This window comes from Hemitrygon akajei, chromosome 4 (assembly GCF_048418815.1).
Source record: "Hemitrygon akajei chromosome 4, sHemAka1.3, whole genome shotgun sequence".
Classification (NCBI taxonomy): domain Eukaryota; kingdom Metazoa; phylum Chordata; class Chondrichthyes; order Myliobatiformes; family Dasyatidae; genus Hemitrygon; species Hemitrygon akajei.
This window is the reverse complement of record NC_133127.1, coordinates 167,106,991-167,122,352: the sequence shown is the minus strand read 5'-3', so window position 1 is coordinate 167,122,352 and position 15,362 is coordinate 167,106,991. Positions and strand designations below refer to the sequence as shown.

The 15,362-nt window shown below is 37.9% G+C and overlaps 1 protein-coding gene across 5 annotated transcripts in view; it reads left to right on the top strand.

Annotated features, from left to right (window-relative positions):
• dclk1a (doublecortin-like kinase 1a) overlaps window positions 1-15,362 on the top strand; it is a 281,096-nt gene that overhangs the window by 199,491 nt on the left and 66,243 nt on the right. For all 5 annotated transcript variants that reach the window (XM_073043890.1, XM_073043891.1, XM_073043893.1 and 2 more), the window contains 4 exons: window positions 2,454-2,548; window positions 13,189-13,276; window positions 14,647-14,755; window positions 15,290-15,347. In XM_073043890.1, coding sequence (XP_072899991.1) covers window positions 2,454-2,548; window positions 13,189-13,276; window positions 14,647-14,755; window positions 15,290-15,347 — 350 coding nt within the window. The remainder of the gene's footprint in view (window positions 1-2,453; window positions 2,549-13,188; window positions 13,277-14,646; window positions 14,756-15,289; window positions 15,348-15,362) is intronic.

The following is a 15,362-nucleotide window of genomic DNA, read 5'->3' as shown; positions in this document are numbered from 1 at the left end:
ATACTTGTTGCTAGACAGAGAAAGGAGTAACTTTAGCTGTAATGACTTCCCTATACAAGAATCACAATTAGTCTTACAGCTGAGATTTGAAGTGGTTGGAAGGATAGGATCTGCTGACAGAAAATGTTATTTGGCAGCATGACTTATCTTTAGGTTGCAAAAGGATTAAAGAAAGAAAACCTAAAGAAGAATTACATAAGTGAGTTTATTAAATTCAAAAAAATTACCAGGTACATGTACAGATATATCACCGTTTACAAAATGCTATTTTATTGTAAAGTTATTTTAAAGTTTGTTATGAATGATATCAATTACATCTGCCATTAATTGCCAGTTGATCTATCTGTGTGTTCTAGTTTGTTTTGACTAAGATTAAGCATTTTGATTTATGACTCTAATAAATGAAACATGCTGACAACTTACAGAGCATTTGATGTTCGAAAATGTTTTGCACAGTTTGAATCTGAAATCTGTCTATTTCAAGTGGTATGATTATATTGTGTTAACATCAATATAAATGTTATTGTCAGAGATGGACAAAAATAAATAATTAGTTAATTTGTTTGAAATATCAAAAAATAGATGACTGTTAGGAAAGGCACTCTGCTGATATTTTACAAAATGTTACGTAAAACATCACATGGATGTGGTATTGTTCATTGTTTCACCCGACGTTAACTCTGTTATTGTTCATGGTTAGTACTATCGGCCATTGCTCCAGGCATCCGGACTTTTTCTTGATTTTGAGTTTGCATTCTCCCAGTTATGCCATGGACACGGCTCCAGTAGCTCTGCTTCCTTCCTGCGTCTCAAAGATGTATTGGCGGGTTAATTGGATATAGGTAATTTGCAGAAGAATAGAAGTGCAGATGAGCACATGAAGGATAATAAGGTGAGGGGAATGCAATTGCTCTGCTGGGCGCTTGTGGGTTAAATATGGCCCCCTATTTCATAATGGATAAGTAAGCAACCTTTCAACGCCAAGGTGGCTGAGACCAGTCTTTTCCTCTTTATCTGTGCATTGCTCTTCAGCTGGATGGAGGGATCACTTAGCCACATTGATGATGCTATTTGTTCAGCATCAGATCCTAGAGAATGGCAAGCTCAGCTTTGAGAAGAATGAAGCCACTTGCATTGTCAGAAACTCCACTGCCTTAATGTTAACACAACCCAGTCTTGTACTTCGAGCCAGTTTTAATCAATTACAGTTTTAATGTTATGTATTACTTTAAAACTAAAACTGTACATTCTCATGTCATCTAAATTGCAAAACTTGCACCCTGGAAACAAATTTTTTCTTAATCTCAAGTATGTTTAAGTTTTGTTCCAATTATTGTGTTTGGATTAGCTTGTCCTTGTGTCAATCATGATCGTTTGATTTGGATCCATGTCTCCAAAATTTTTCAGTTGAAGTTCGTGGTCATTGCCATAGTCCAGCAGTGAAGTGAGAGGTCAGAAATAAAATCAGAAAATAGAGGAAACACTTAGCAGGTCAGGCAGTATCAATGGGACAGAAAGAGAACTAGGTTGAAGACCCTTCCTTAGAATTGAGTAGGAGATCTCAAGCACTGGCATCTGATCACCAATTCATTCCTGACTTCTGTGTTTCAGTGTCTCGGTGTGGAGTTCTCAAGTTTACTTGTGCACAATTGTAAGCCAGCACATGTCTGTGTGCAGCTGAACTATCAAACATCTCAACTAGTCTCATTGTGATCTTCTCTATAGATCTGTCCAATTTAATGCCTTGCCAATCATTTTTATAAAGAACTTAAGAACTCATCTCCACAAACTAACTTTCAACCACTAATCACAATCACTTTTTTTGGCTTGCAATTCATTCTCACATATCCATTTGCAACATACCACAAGTTATATAATGTAGTAAACTGCCTTGGGATCACTGCAGCATGTTAAGTATAGATTATGTGATGTTGGACAAAAAAAACTCTGTAAGCTCTATGCCAAATATTTGTAAGAAATACTTCTGCTTGCCATTGAGTTCTGTGGAAACCAGCTACATGATTGAGCTTATACAATGAATTGGATGATAGTGTTCCAGAAGAAGATTGCATCCAATTGATATTTTTCTTACATCCCTTGTGGAATCTCAGATACAAACGCTGAATAAAAAGTTGGAAGCAAGAATCTCAACTGTCAACCCAGTAAGCTGTGATATGATGAACTGAATATGAAAAGTAATCTCTGAAATAAAGCAGTGAGAGAAAAAGATAGTAATACAAAAAGAACAAACAGCCATAAATTCTTTATTAAGTAAGAAACTCAATTATTTGTAAATCTTTTCAGAATACAGTAGATTTCCTAGAAAACTCATTATTTACGTAGATGCTTCTGCTTCTCCTTTTCCTTTGTATTGACAGCCATATTACTCAGTTTTCCAAGATTGCCCAGTACACGTTATGACATAATTAGATTATATTTGCTTCTTCTTTTAGTGAATGGAGCCCCTGGCAGTCAGCTTTCTACTCCACGTTCCACCAAAACACCAAGCCCATCACCAACTAGCCCAGGCAGCCTACGCAAGCAGAAGGTAAGATAGTATAAATATATTGTGATATATATTATAGTGACACATTATAGTTACATTTATAGTGTCATATTATAGATAAGTATATAGTGATTTCATTGGTCAAAGTGATTAATCATTATACAGGCAGCAATACTAAATAAATCTGAGATATTTCAAAGGGATTCATTAACTGCAAGTGAACTTTTTATTGGGGAGGGCTATAGTTTTTCACGTCAGCTGTAAGTATGACAATGTGACAATACAAATTGTTTGTGCTAAAATGAAAGGCATAGTATTCCTCAGATAGCAGTTGCATTGTATACTGGTTTTAATTATTATTCTTTTTGATCATCACAATGCCTAAAGCAACTAAATCTGCAATGAGGGGAATCAAAGAGATGCAAATATTTGCAAGCTCAGCTCCACCATTAGCATTCCTTCTATTTTCCCCTTTACAGTTAAAAAATGTGCTTGAATGCAGATAAACATTTCTTGCAGATATATCAGATATTGTGATTTTGATATACAACAATTTTAAAACTATACATCTGATTTTGGTTTTCTTTAAATGTTTGGCATGGAATTTATTATAGTGTTCTCATGTTACAAATGCACTCTGCATTTGCAATAATTTTAAAGTTCTGATGCGACTAAGGTATGGACTGCCATTTATTCAAACTTAAGCACGTTCTTATTAATGGTTTGGAGACACAAGAGACTGCAGATGCAAGAATCTGGAGCAAAAACTAAACTGCTGGACAAGTAACATCTGTGGAAGCAAAAGGATGGTCAACTATTAGTTTATTTATGATAGGGAAGAGCCATTGACAGTGCAGTCATTTGATTGAAAATGACGCTCTCTGTGAATTTCAGCAAAAAAGTGTGTGTATAAAGAGCATGCCATAAATACTATTTAGGTTCAGAATGTTATATACTTAAAGATGCACTTATAACTTCATCCAGGATCACACAAGGTGAAAACTGGTGATATCGAACTGTCCAGCACCACAGAGTCTATTAGGTTTTATTCAGTGATTAATTCCACTTCAGTAAACAGCTACAACTAACCTGAGTTTTCAATGAATAGGTGAAGTAAGAGTTAATGGAATGTAAATTTTCAAACCAGACAATACATCTGGAAACATAATTCAAAGGACTGTGTGCAATACTGCACTTCAATTCATCTCACCGGGGCCGTACCTCCCCCTCTATATCAATGATTCATGTTCTGTGGGAGACTCAAATGTAGAGAGACAATAGAGCTAAATGTCAGAGGTTTGTTACGTAATAGTATCACATTTAACTACTTTTATGATTTTACATTTTCAATTATTTATCTTTAATTTCTTGCTGAAAACAGAGGAAAGAATTGCATCTAAAGTTCAGTCATCTATGCATAACTTTTTAAAATTAGGCAATGATCAAATAATCACAAAATAAAAACTAAATATTAGTGGAACAATAGGAAATAATAAGTGACTGTGAAGCTGCTGGATGGTTGTAGAAGACTTTAGCCTGCGTGCAGTCTTAGTAATATGTACAGTGCTGTCAAATCACTTCAGTGGATTGGTCAAGAAGGTCCACCACCATTCTCTCAGGGCAAATTGTGAAGGATGTCAAGTTCATTCAGGTCCCAAGGAAGAAAACCTGTAATAATAGCTTTCATTATTCTTTGCTTAATTATAAGATTACTACTTGCATTCATTAACAAGAAGTATTGACATTATTACAAATACTGTATCAAACATGAACAAAATAAAGCAAGAATGATTATTTAATATCATTAATAATTTTTACATTTTATATGTCATTCATTCCTGTCCTTTATACATATATTCTTCTAATAATGTAGATGGCTTTCTAAAATCCACATCCACTAAAGTTGTATCTGAATTTATCAGACCTGTATTTCTTCAGTGCTTGTTAGTCCAATTATCACCAGCTATTTTTTGAAGAATCATCAAACTAAAGAATATTGTAACTGACGTTGTTGGCTGCTTCAAACCCGAACATAGTAATTATTACTCTCCATTCCTTTGTCATTATGATGCAGAAGGAAGCCATTTGGTTCATCATGTCCATGCCGTTTCTCAATCACATTGATCTCAGTTTATTTCCCTTTTAGCAGATTAAGAACATCTTAAAAACAATTCAACATTAATCAATCCCTGATTCTAAATTTTATGGACAATTTCTTCCAGCAAAGGATACAGAACCATATGAAGATGGACTTGTGTTTTTTTTTTGTTTCAGCTTTACTATCACACTCAATTTCAATGCAGTGAGTAGATTCATTTCTAAGCTTCCTCAGTTCAATGCTTTTTCTAATCTGACCTCTGCAATGTCCAGTGGTGGAGAGGTACTGAAGAACTTCTCCAAATTCTCCAATGTGACCCTTGTTTAAAGCTGTACTTAGCATTCATCTCCTGTTTGGAATCATTTTGATGAATATGATGCAGATTAGTTCAGGCTCAATTCAACCAATATCAGTGCAGATGAAACCATTCTATAAATATTCATTTACCAAACCAAAATCTGAAGGAAATTTGTTCTCTTAGCTTTATTCAATTGATTCTCTTCCCCACTTTTTCTGGCAGTAACTTAAATACCAACATAGAACACAATTCTTTAATTTCTAACCAAGGCAATCACCATAGTACCATTCCCATTCACCATGCCTTGCCGCTGCTTCGTTTAGCTCTACAGCGGTGGTTTCAGTGATCAGGCATGTTCTACAAGTGGTTGGTGATCTAGACATCAGACTGTACCTACCAAGATAAAAGTAAGCTTTCTAACCTTAATAAGTTCACTTAATATTACACAGAAGTTAAGATTGGTTTCATTAAGTGCTGCTACTTGTGCACTAAGGAGATCAAGAGGACATTGTGTATTTTCTTAAAAATGCAGATACAGGAAATGTTGGAGATCTGAAATACAGACAGAAAGTTTTGGACTAACTCAGCAGGTTTAGTAGTATTTATGAAGAGCGAAATTAAGTTGGTCAAAGTGTATTACACAAAAAGGGAATCACCAAAAGAGATTGGGAAGTTGGGACATTGTTTCTTTAAGAAGTTGCTGTTCTGATTTGGTACCATTTGGAAAAATTAATGCTTGGCCCTCATGCTGACAGGATGGAGCAGCCATGTCATTTCTGTGCAGACTGCTGCAGAGCAATTTCATCTGACCGTTTAGCAGCTACATTGTTGGAACAGGCTGCCAAGGGATGAAGGAGAACAGAACGGGGCAGGGGATGGTTAAAATTAGTAAGAGGATGGAAAATCAGTTCTCTAACTGCTCACTGAGACCATGTCTTGACCCCACCTACCTTACTATAGAGCAGCATGCACATACATGCACCGTACCAAAGATGATCCCAATCCAAGGCTAACATTTAGATTTTTAGGGCTTCAAGCAGCAGCATGTTGCATTGGTAACCTTGTACAGAGATATTCTAATCTTTGTCATTGTTGCCTGCAGGATAAAGAAGTTGATGTATTAGGAAAGACTGAGTTGGCTGGACCTTTACTCAGTGAAATTTGGAAGAGTGAGAGGTGATCTTTATCATGCATTTAAGATTCTGGAAGGAGTTAACAGATTGGATGCTGGGATGATGTGTCCCCTAGTGGGACAAAGGAGTCGCTGATATAAAACGGAGATGAAGAGATTGTGACTCTGTGGAATTCGCAAACTCAGAGGATTGTGGGTACAGTTTAACTGAATATATGCAAGGTGGAGATTGACAGATATTTGAGCTGCAAGAGACGTGAAGAGGATGTGGAGAGAGAGGCAAAGTGGTATTGAAGCCAAACTTAGATCAGCAATGATCTTACTGAATGGTAATGCAGACCTGCTTCTGCTGGAGTCTCTTAGTGATTTTCTTACCTCTGACTGAAGATCAGTACATGAATATGAATGTAGGGAGCTGATGCTCATAAAATGTCACTCCCAGTTTGACAGTAGGCGAAAAATAAAGGTTGTAGGCACTGACCTTTTGAATCAGTTTCTTGTGAAAAGGCAGTATTGAGTGCCATGCACAATGACGATGTCATTATGTGTGTAGTGACAATAGGGAAATGCCATCTGTTACTGTGAACATGATTGGAGTAGTCACTCTAACAGCTGAGACTTAAGGAAAATAGTGCGAGCATTTCAAGGCATGCAAGTTGATCAAAATTTTAGGCATTGGAGAAAAAAGGTAAGGATGCATTTAGAGATTAAAAATAAGACAGGAAATGTTTTGAAATATTTTGCATGCCACAGTTCCCAATGAGATATGGGATTGCATAGAGGGAGAGAGAGTAAAAAGAAGTGAGTGGGGGCAGTCATCATATTTTGTGTGCCACTGTTCCCAAGGAGACATTGGATTGTACAAAAGTAGGCATTTGGCGAGATCCAGTAACAAGAAGTAAGGTTTAAGCGGAGTGGTTATTGTGTGAGTGGGCCATTGTTAGAGTGAGGAGTTGAGACTTCACCTTACCGAGGCTTCAGCGAGAAGAGGCTTAGACTGTAGGTAGTTTTTTCTGTTACTTATTCTTTCTTATTGTTTATTGAGAGCAGTGGGGATGCCAGGGAGGAGGAGAGTGGAACGCTCCTCTTGCAGGATGTAGGAAGGCAGGGAGACCTCCAGTGTCCCTGATGACTACACCACCACACCGGCAAGAAGTGTATCTAGCTGCTGCTTCTAACAGACCGTGTAAAGGAGTTGGAACTTCAGAACATTTGGGAGGCTGAGTGGTTGTTAGACAGGACATACAGGGAGGCATGTGGTTACACCCAAGATGCAGGATGCTGGTAACTGGGTGAGGGAGGAGGGTGCAAAATGACAGAAGAAAGCCACAGCAGTCAGGTCTCTGGCACTGAGTCTGGCTCTATGGCTCAAAAGGAAGGGGGAGAAGAAGATTTAGATAGTGGAATTGATGGCTTTGTGGCAAATTTTGCAGATGACATGAAGATAGGTGGAGCAGTAGGTAGCACTGAGGAAGCAATGCAATTGCAGCAGGATTTGGACAAATTGGAAGAAAGGGCAAAAAAGTGGAAGATGGAATACAGTGTTGGAAAATATATGATAAAGCATTTTGGTAAAAGGAACAATAGTGCAGACTATTATCTAAATGGGGAGAAAATGCAAACATCAGAGCAGCAGAGGGACTTAAAAGTCCTTGTGCAAGACTCCCAGAAGGTTAACTTGCAGGTTGAGCCTGTGGTAAAGAAGGAAAATGCAATGTTGGCATTTATTTCAAGGGGAATAGAATATAAAAACAAAGAGATAATGCTGAAGCTTTATAAGACACTAGGCAGGCCGTATTTGGAGAATTACCAACGATTTTGGGCCCCTTATCTCAGAAAGGGTGCATTGTCATTGGAGAGAGTCCAGAGGAGGTTCACAAGGATGAATCTGGGAATAAAAGGGTTAAGATATGAGGAGCATTTGGCAGCTTTTGATCTGTACTCATTGGAATTTAGAAGAATGTGGCGGGATCTCAGTGAAACCTATTGAATATTAAAAGGACTGGATAAGGTGGATGTGGAGAGGATGTTCCCTCTGGTGGGGGGCATCCACAACTAGAGGCCAAAGCCTCCAAATTTAGGGGCGACCTTTTAGAACAGCAGTAAGGAGGAATTTTTTTTTAGCCAAGGAGTGGTTAAACTGTGGAATGCTCTACCACAGACTGTGGTGGAGGCCAAGTCCATTGGTACATTCAAAGCGGAAGTTGATCGATTTCTGATTGGTCATAGCACCAAGTGATATGGTGAGAGGGCAGGTGTATGGGGTTGAGTGGGATCCGGGATCAGCCATGATGAAATGGCAGAGCAGACTCAATGGGCTGAATGGCCTAATTCTGCTCTTACATTAAAAAAAAGAAAAAGGAACACTTTGCATCTATTGATCATAATGCCATTAGTTTCAAGATAATTATGGGAAAAGATAGGTCTGGTACTTGGGATGAGATTCTAAACTGGAGAAAGGCCAATTTTGTGGTATCAGAAAGGATCTGGCAAGTGTGGATTGGACAGGTTATTTTCTGGCAAAGGAGTACTTGGTAAGTGGGAGGCCTTCAAAATAGAAATTTTGAGAGTACACCTGTATGTTCCTGTCAGAATAAAAAGCAAGGAAACAGGTTTAGGGAACCTTAGTTTTCAAGACATGTTGAAGCCCTGGTGAAGAAAAATGAAGGAGGAGTACAGCAGGTATAGGCAAGCAGGAACAAATGAAGTAATCAAGGAGTATAAGAAATGCAAGAGAACACTAAAGAAAGAAATCAAGAGGGATAAAAGAGCGCAAGAGGTTACTCTAGCAGACAAGGTGAAGGAGAATCCTAAGGGGGTTCTACAGAAATATTAAGAGCAAAAAGATAGCAAGGGACAAGATTGGTTCTCTGGAAGATCAGAGTGGTCATCTATACACAGGGAGCCAGAAGAGGTGGGGGAGATCTTAAATGGACTTTTTGCATTTGTATTTACTCGTGAGATGAATTCCCAGTCTATAGATGTGAAACAAAGCAGCAGCAAGGTGATGGACCCTATACAGAGGAGAAAGTGTTTGCTGCCTTGAGGCAAATTAGGGTGGATAAATCCCCAGGGCCTGATAAAATGTTCCCTTGGACCCTGTGGGATGCTATTGCAGAAAATGAAGTGGCCCTAGTAGATATATTTAAAACATTCTTAGGAACGGGTGAGGAGCCATAGGATTGGAGGATAGCTAATGTTGTTCCAATGTTTTAGAAAGGCTCTAAGAATAAGCCAGGAAACTATAGGCCGTTGAGCCTGACAGTAGCAGTGTGAAAGTTATTGGAATGTACATATAAGTGTTTGGATAGATAGGAACTGATAAGGGAAAGTCAACCTGGCTTCATGCATGGTAGGTCATGCCTAACCAAACTTATAGAGTTTTTTGAGGAAGTTGCCAGGAAATTTGATGAAGGCAAGGCAGTAGATGTTGTCTACATGGACTTTAGTAATGCCCCTGACAGGGCCTTTCTTGGGAGGATAGTCAGGTAGGTTCAGTCACTTGGCATTCAAGATGAGGTAGTAAGTTGGATTAGGCATTGGCCTTAAGGGAGAACCCAGAGATGGTAGTAGATGGTTACCTCTTTGACTGAAGGTCTGTGACTAGCAGTGTGCTGCAGGGATCAGTGCAGCATCCATAGTTGTTTGTCATCCATATCAACAATCTGGCTGTCAATGTTAAGTGTCAAGTTAGGAAAAGGGGAAGTACAATGAGATCTAGGTGTCCTTGTTCATCAGTCACAATTCCCGGGATGGCGGGACTGTCATATGTTGAAAGATTGGAGCGACTGGGCTTGTATCCATTGGAATTTAGAAGGATGAGAGGGGATCTGATTGAAACATATAAGATTATTAAGGGATTGGACATGCTAGAGGCAGGAAGAATGTTCCCAATGTTGGGGGAGTCCAGAACCAGAGGCCACAGTTTAAGAATAAGGGGTAGGCCATTTAGAACAGAGTTGAGGAAAAACTTTTTCACCCAGAGAGTTGTGGATCTATGGAATGCTCTGACTCAGAAGGCAGTGGAGACCAATTCTCTGGATGCTTTCAAGAAAGAGTTAGATAGAGCTCTTAAAGATAGTGGAGTCAAGGGATATGGGGAGAAGGCAGGAACGGAGTACTGATTATGGATGATCAGCCAAGATCACATTGAATGGCGGAGCTGGCTCGAAGGGCCGAATGGCCTACTCCTGCACCTTTTGTCTATTATCAATGTGGTAAACTGGATCAGTAGATTTGCAGATGCCACCAAGATTGGGAGTATGGTGGACAACGAGGAAGACTATCAAAGTTTGCAGTGGGATCTAGACCAGCTGGAAAACAGCTGGAAATGGCAGATTGAATTTAATGCAGACAAGTGTAAGGAGATGTACTTAGCAAGGACCAACTAGGTCAGATCTTACATAGTGAGGACACCAAGGAGTGTGGTAGAACAGAGGGATCTGGGAATAATTCCTTTTAAGTGGTGTCAAAGGTAGATAGGATCATAAGAAAGCTTCTGGCTGATGCACCATCAATAACTCTCGGAGACGAGAGGCAAGATACAGGCTTTTATTGGCTGGAAGAAAGAACAAGCAGCAATTGACCACCACACTACATCCTGGAGACTGAGGCCGGGGCGGTGTCTCCAATCGCCTTTATACTGGGGTCCGTGGGAGGAGCCATGGTCAGTGGGAGGAGCCACAGGAGCAGTCAGCGGGGGGGGGGGGGGCGTGTCTAGACAGGTATATGTAGTTCACCACACTGGCACACTGGCCTTCATAAATCAATGTATTGAGTACAGGAGTTGGGATGTTATGTTGAAATTGCATAAGACATTGGGGAGGCCTAATTTAGAGTTTTGTGTGCAGTTTTGGTCACCTACCATACCTATGGGAAAGATGTAAATAAGATTGAAAAAGTACGGAAAACATTTACAAGAATATTTCCAGGGCTTGAGGACCTGAGTTATGGGGAAAGGTTGAATAGGTTAGGACTTTATTCCCTAGAACATAGGAGAGCGTAGGGGAGATTTGGTAGTGGTATAGATAGGGTAACTGAAAGCAGACTTTTTCCACTGAGGTTTGGTGAGACTATAACCAGAAGGCATGGGTTAAGGGTGAAAGTTGGAATGTTTAAGAGAAACATGAGATGGACCCTCGTTATTGTAAGGGTGGTGAGAGTGTGAAATGAGCTGCCAACTCGACTAGTGGATGCAGGTGTGATTTCAACATTTAAAGGAAATTTGGATAGGTACATGGATGGGTGCGGTATAGAGGGCCATGGTTGAGGTGCAGTTTGATGGGACTAGGCAGATTAAAGATGGGCCAAATGGCCTGGCTTGGTGCTGTAGCATCCATGACTATATCAAAAATTGTTGAATTTTTTAACAATACCAGTAACATTTACTACCTTAAGGCATGTGACTCTGTGGTTTTGATAGCTAATTTTTAGTGTAAAGGGGTTGATTAGCAATAATTAATGTGTATCACTTTGTAAAAAGATTGTTGTACTTGAAATGATATGATCTAAAATTTGACTTCAAAAGAGATATTAACTATCATGTAAGTATCGCAACTTCAGACAGTTCAAACCACTGCTCCTTCACTACTGAGGCAGACTGAAGTGTATTTTCATTGTACAACTAAAGAACTTTATAATTTCAAGAGGAAATAAATGCACAGCTGCTCGCTATCTAATATTGCTGTGGGATCCGTGCATATATATTATTACAGCATTATTAACTTCAAAATTATATGCATGCAAAGTTAAATGGAATTTAAATTTTTACTGTACTTGAGGTTTTCCGTGATTTTACTTTATTTTCCCTGTTTTGAGATGGTGAGAGGGATTAGGTATATTGTCACATTGCCCATTCAGATTTAAAATAGGTTTATAAAGTCTGTAAATAGGATGCTGTTTTTTTTTCAACTAATAAGCAAACTTGATTTGAAAACAGTACTGTTTGGTGAAGTCTGTTTTAATCCAGTTTGGAAAAAAAAAACAGGACAGTTTAAATTAAACTATTGAATTTGAACAGTTCTACATTCCAGTACAGAACCTTCTTTGGGGAGTCTATTGTAAACATATTATAGAATATTCTTTTAATATAACATTTATCTCTGGAGAAACATTTAGTAAAACAATGAACGGTGATAATGGTGGGGAATATTATAGAAATTATAATCAGGGACAGAAAATGAGTGGTCAATTGAGAAGGAAAACCCAGCATGTATTTGAAAGTAAGAAAGATCCCTCTAAGGCAGGGGTGTCAAACTCATTTTAGGTCATGGGCCGGATTGAGCAAAATGCAGCTTCATGCGGGCCGGATCAGTCGGACGCGTGCGAACGCAGCTTTCGTTGCCTCTGTTTTTTCAGCCTGCTCTCATGTGTCTCAGTCTCTGCTATAACTACAAAGTGTTTCACTTTACAAATTCTGTTTCTTATGAAGAAGACTGCCGAGCAAGACTGCCGAATAAACACTAAAAACCCTGAAAACCTGGTACCTGAATAAACTCAGCATTAGCCATATCATACGCCATAGGCGCTTCGATTACTGGGGCCAGCTTTAATAGTAATTAGATATTATCTCGCGGGCCAAAGATAATTCCACCGCAGGCCGGATTTGGCCCGCGGGCCTTGAGTTTGACATATATGCTCTAAGCATTGAGGGTGGAATGAGTTGGGGTATTTAGTACACAGTGGAATTCTCTGGGTTGAAATTGTGACCATTGCTTTACATTAATTATATATTCAGGATTTACAAACTGTGTATAAATCACAATTCCAGATTTGTAGATGATGCAAAAGGTGGAGGCAAAGAGGATTTTTGAAGTAGCTATTAATAGATTTCATAAGGCTGTATAATATTAAATAGAAGAGATCAATGTTAAAATGTAATTCAAATTATTAGACTCTTCCATGAATATTTACAAATGTTTGCATGAAATGAAGTATATTTTCCTTTGAAAGCTAAGTTTAATGCTTTCCCATAACTAATTTCAGCAAGTTATATGTGCACCATTCAGCATTATTGCAGCTGACCTTTTCTTTAGGACTGAAATAAAATGAGTCATTGCATGGTTATTAACGCACTTCAGCAGAAAATGACATATGAGGTTTATGAGGAATGTAATTTATTCACTTACTGCAATGACATTTTTCTTTGCTGCTAGAGCTCTCAGCACAGTGGATCCTCAACATCTCTGGCATCAACCAAAGTTTGTAGTTCCATAGATGATAATGAGGGGCCAGGTTGCGAAGGTATGAATCTTAGATCTTTGTGAAGAAATATTCATTTAACATGTAGTATTTTTGTTACATTGGTCTTTTACAGTGTATAGTTTTTTTCTCTTTTATAGTTTATGTTTGTTTTTGTCATGTGTGAATGTACCAGTTAATAGTAGGGGAAGTTTTTTTTTTAGTTTCTATAAATGCTTCAAAAGTAAAACTCTCAAATGCTGGATATCTAAATTTAAAACTGAAAATGCTGGTAACTTTACCAGGTGAGGCAACCCCTGTGGAGAGGCAAAGATAACTGATGTTTCAGACTGAAGACTTCAATCAGAACTAGGAAAAAAAGATACATTTAACAGAAAGATTTACATTACAGAAAAATTGGTAGGGGTTGGAGAGAACAATGGGGAAGGTCTAGAATAGACCCTCCTCATTTTCTCTGCAATTTAAATTTCTTATTTACCTCTTAACATTTCTAAGTTCTCACAAATGGTTATCAACTTCAGGTGTTAACTTTGTTTCTCTTTCCACAGACGAGGCCTCACCTTTTAAAGCATTTCTAACATTTCCTCTTTTTGTTCTATGTACAATGTACCTCCTTCCCACTCTTTACAAAATCTTGCAAGTTGTGAAGGTTTCAAGTATTGAATTATGTGCATTTTTAATTATCAATGTTATTGTCCTTGATACATCTTGCAGATTAAAATTAGATCATTTATGGAGAACCTGTTCAGCATTTATCTTATACCCACTAACTTTCTGAAATTCTCATAATGATCTTTTGGGATTTCAGGGTTTCCCACTTTGGGTGTCATTATTACTCTAACTTTAGAATTTTTAGTTGTCTTATTTGTGATTATTCCATTATGCAGTTCTAGCTATTCATGGTATTTTCCATTTATACCTTGTAGTTTAATGTGTTGATTTATAAATTTCCTCAGTTTTTAAGTTTGTCTCAGGAATTATCCATCCTCGATAATGTAATAACACTATGGTAGGATTGTTTTTGGGAAGAATAATTTACACATAAGTAGAAATACAAATAAATAATGTCATTAGATTTAATGTAGTCTATTGTACAAATACAATAATGTAATTTTTTATGACCAATAACCATTTACCAAAATATCATTAAAATGACATATTTTAAATGTTAAAACATTTTAGGTTAGAAATTACTGTTGGCAATAACAGTAGGACTATACCCATGCATTATATGTCTTTCTCTGACATTATTATATCAAAGGCGTAAACCTGTTCATCTGGTTAGCACTTGCATTGAAAGGGAGTATTAAACATTTTTCACTTTTATGAATGACAGTAATTTCAAGCCTATAGTTTGACTCAAAGGTCTTATTTTCTCGATGAAGTGTTTAACTAGTACCTTTTTATTGCAGAAGTTGTGGAGGAAGAGTTCCAGGTGCCAGCATCTATAGCTGAACGTTACAAAGTTGGCAGAACAATAGGGGATGGAAATTTTGCAATTGTGAAAGAATGCATGGAAAGGTTTGTCTGTTGAAATGGACATCTTCGTATATTGAGTCTATTGTTATATCTGGTTGTATTTTCCTTAAAGGTATGTTTGAGGAATTAGTAATTAATAAGCACACTTAAGTGACTAAAGTGGCTTCACATCTCCTTTCCTTGGTATTGTTCAGATATACTATTTAATGAGTTTGTAAATTCCTTGCACTATGTATAAGTTCCTGATTCATAATCGGTGAGTGTCCAGTTTAGGAGCCCCTGAAAATAAGTAATGCAAGGGTCTTTACTGTGAACTTGTGACCAGGGAGACTATCAGATTTGAGGCCACAGACCAGAGGAACTCCTCCTTGATGGTGTACCCATTGAAGAAAATGTTATCAGTTTTTTACAGTGCTGTTAAGGACATTGCGATTAAAAAGTGTTTATTGAGTATTTTCATGGTCTCCAGATCATAATTTTTATTAAATCTAGTCTGACTGCACTTGCAACTGTTTGTTTTAAGTCGTACTTGTTCTGAGCAAGCATTTTAATTTTTTTTTTTGCTTTTTCCATTAGATCAACCAGCAGAGAATATGCTTTGAAAATTATTAATAAAAGCAAGTGTAGAGGAAAAGTGAGTACAGAAATT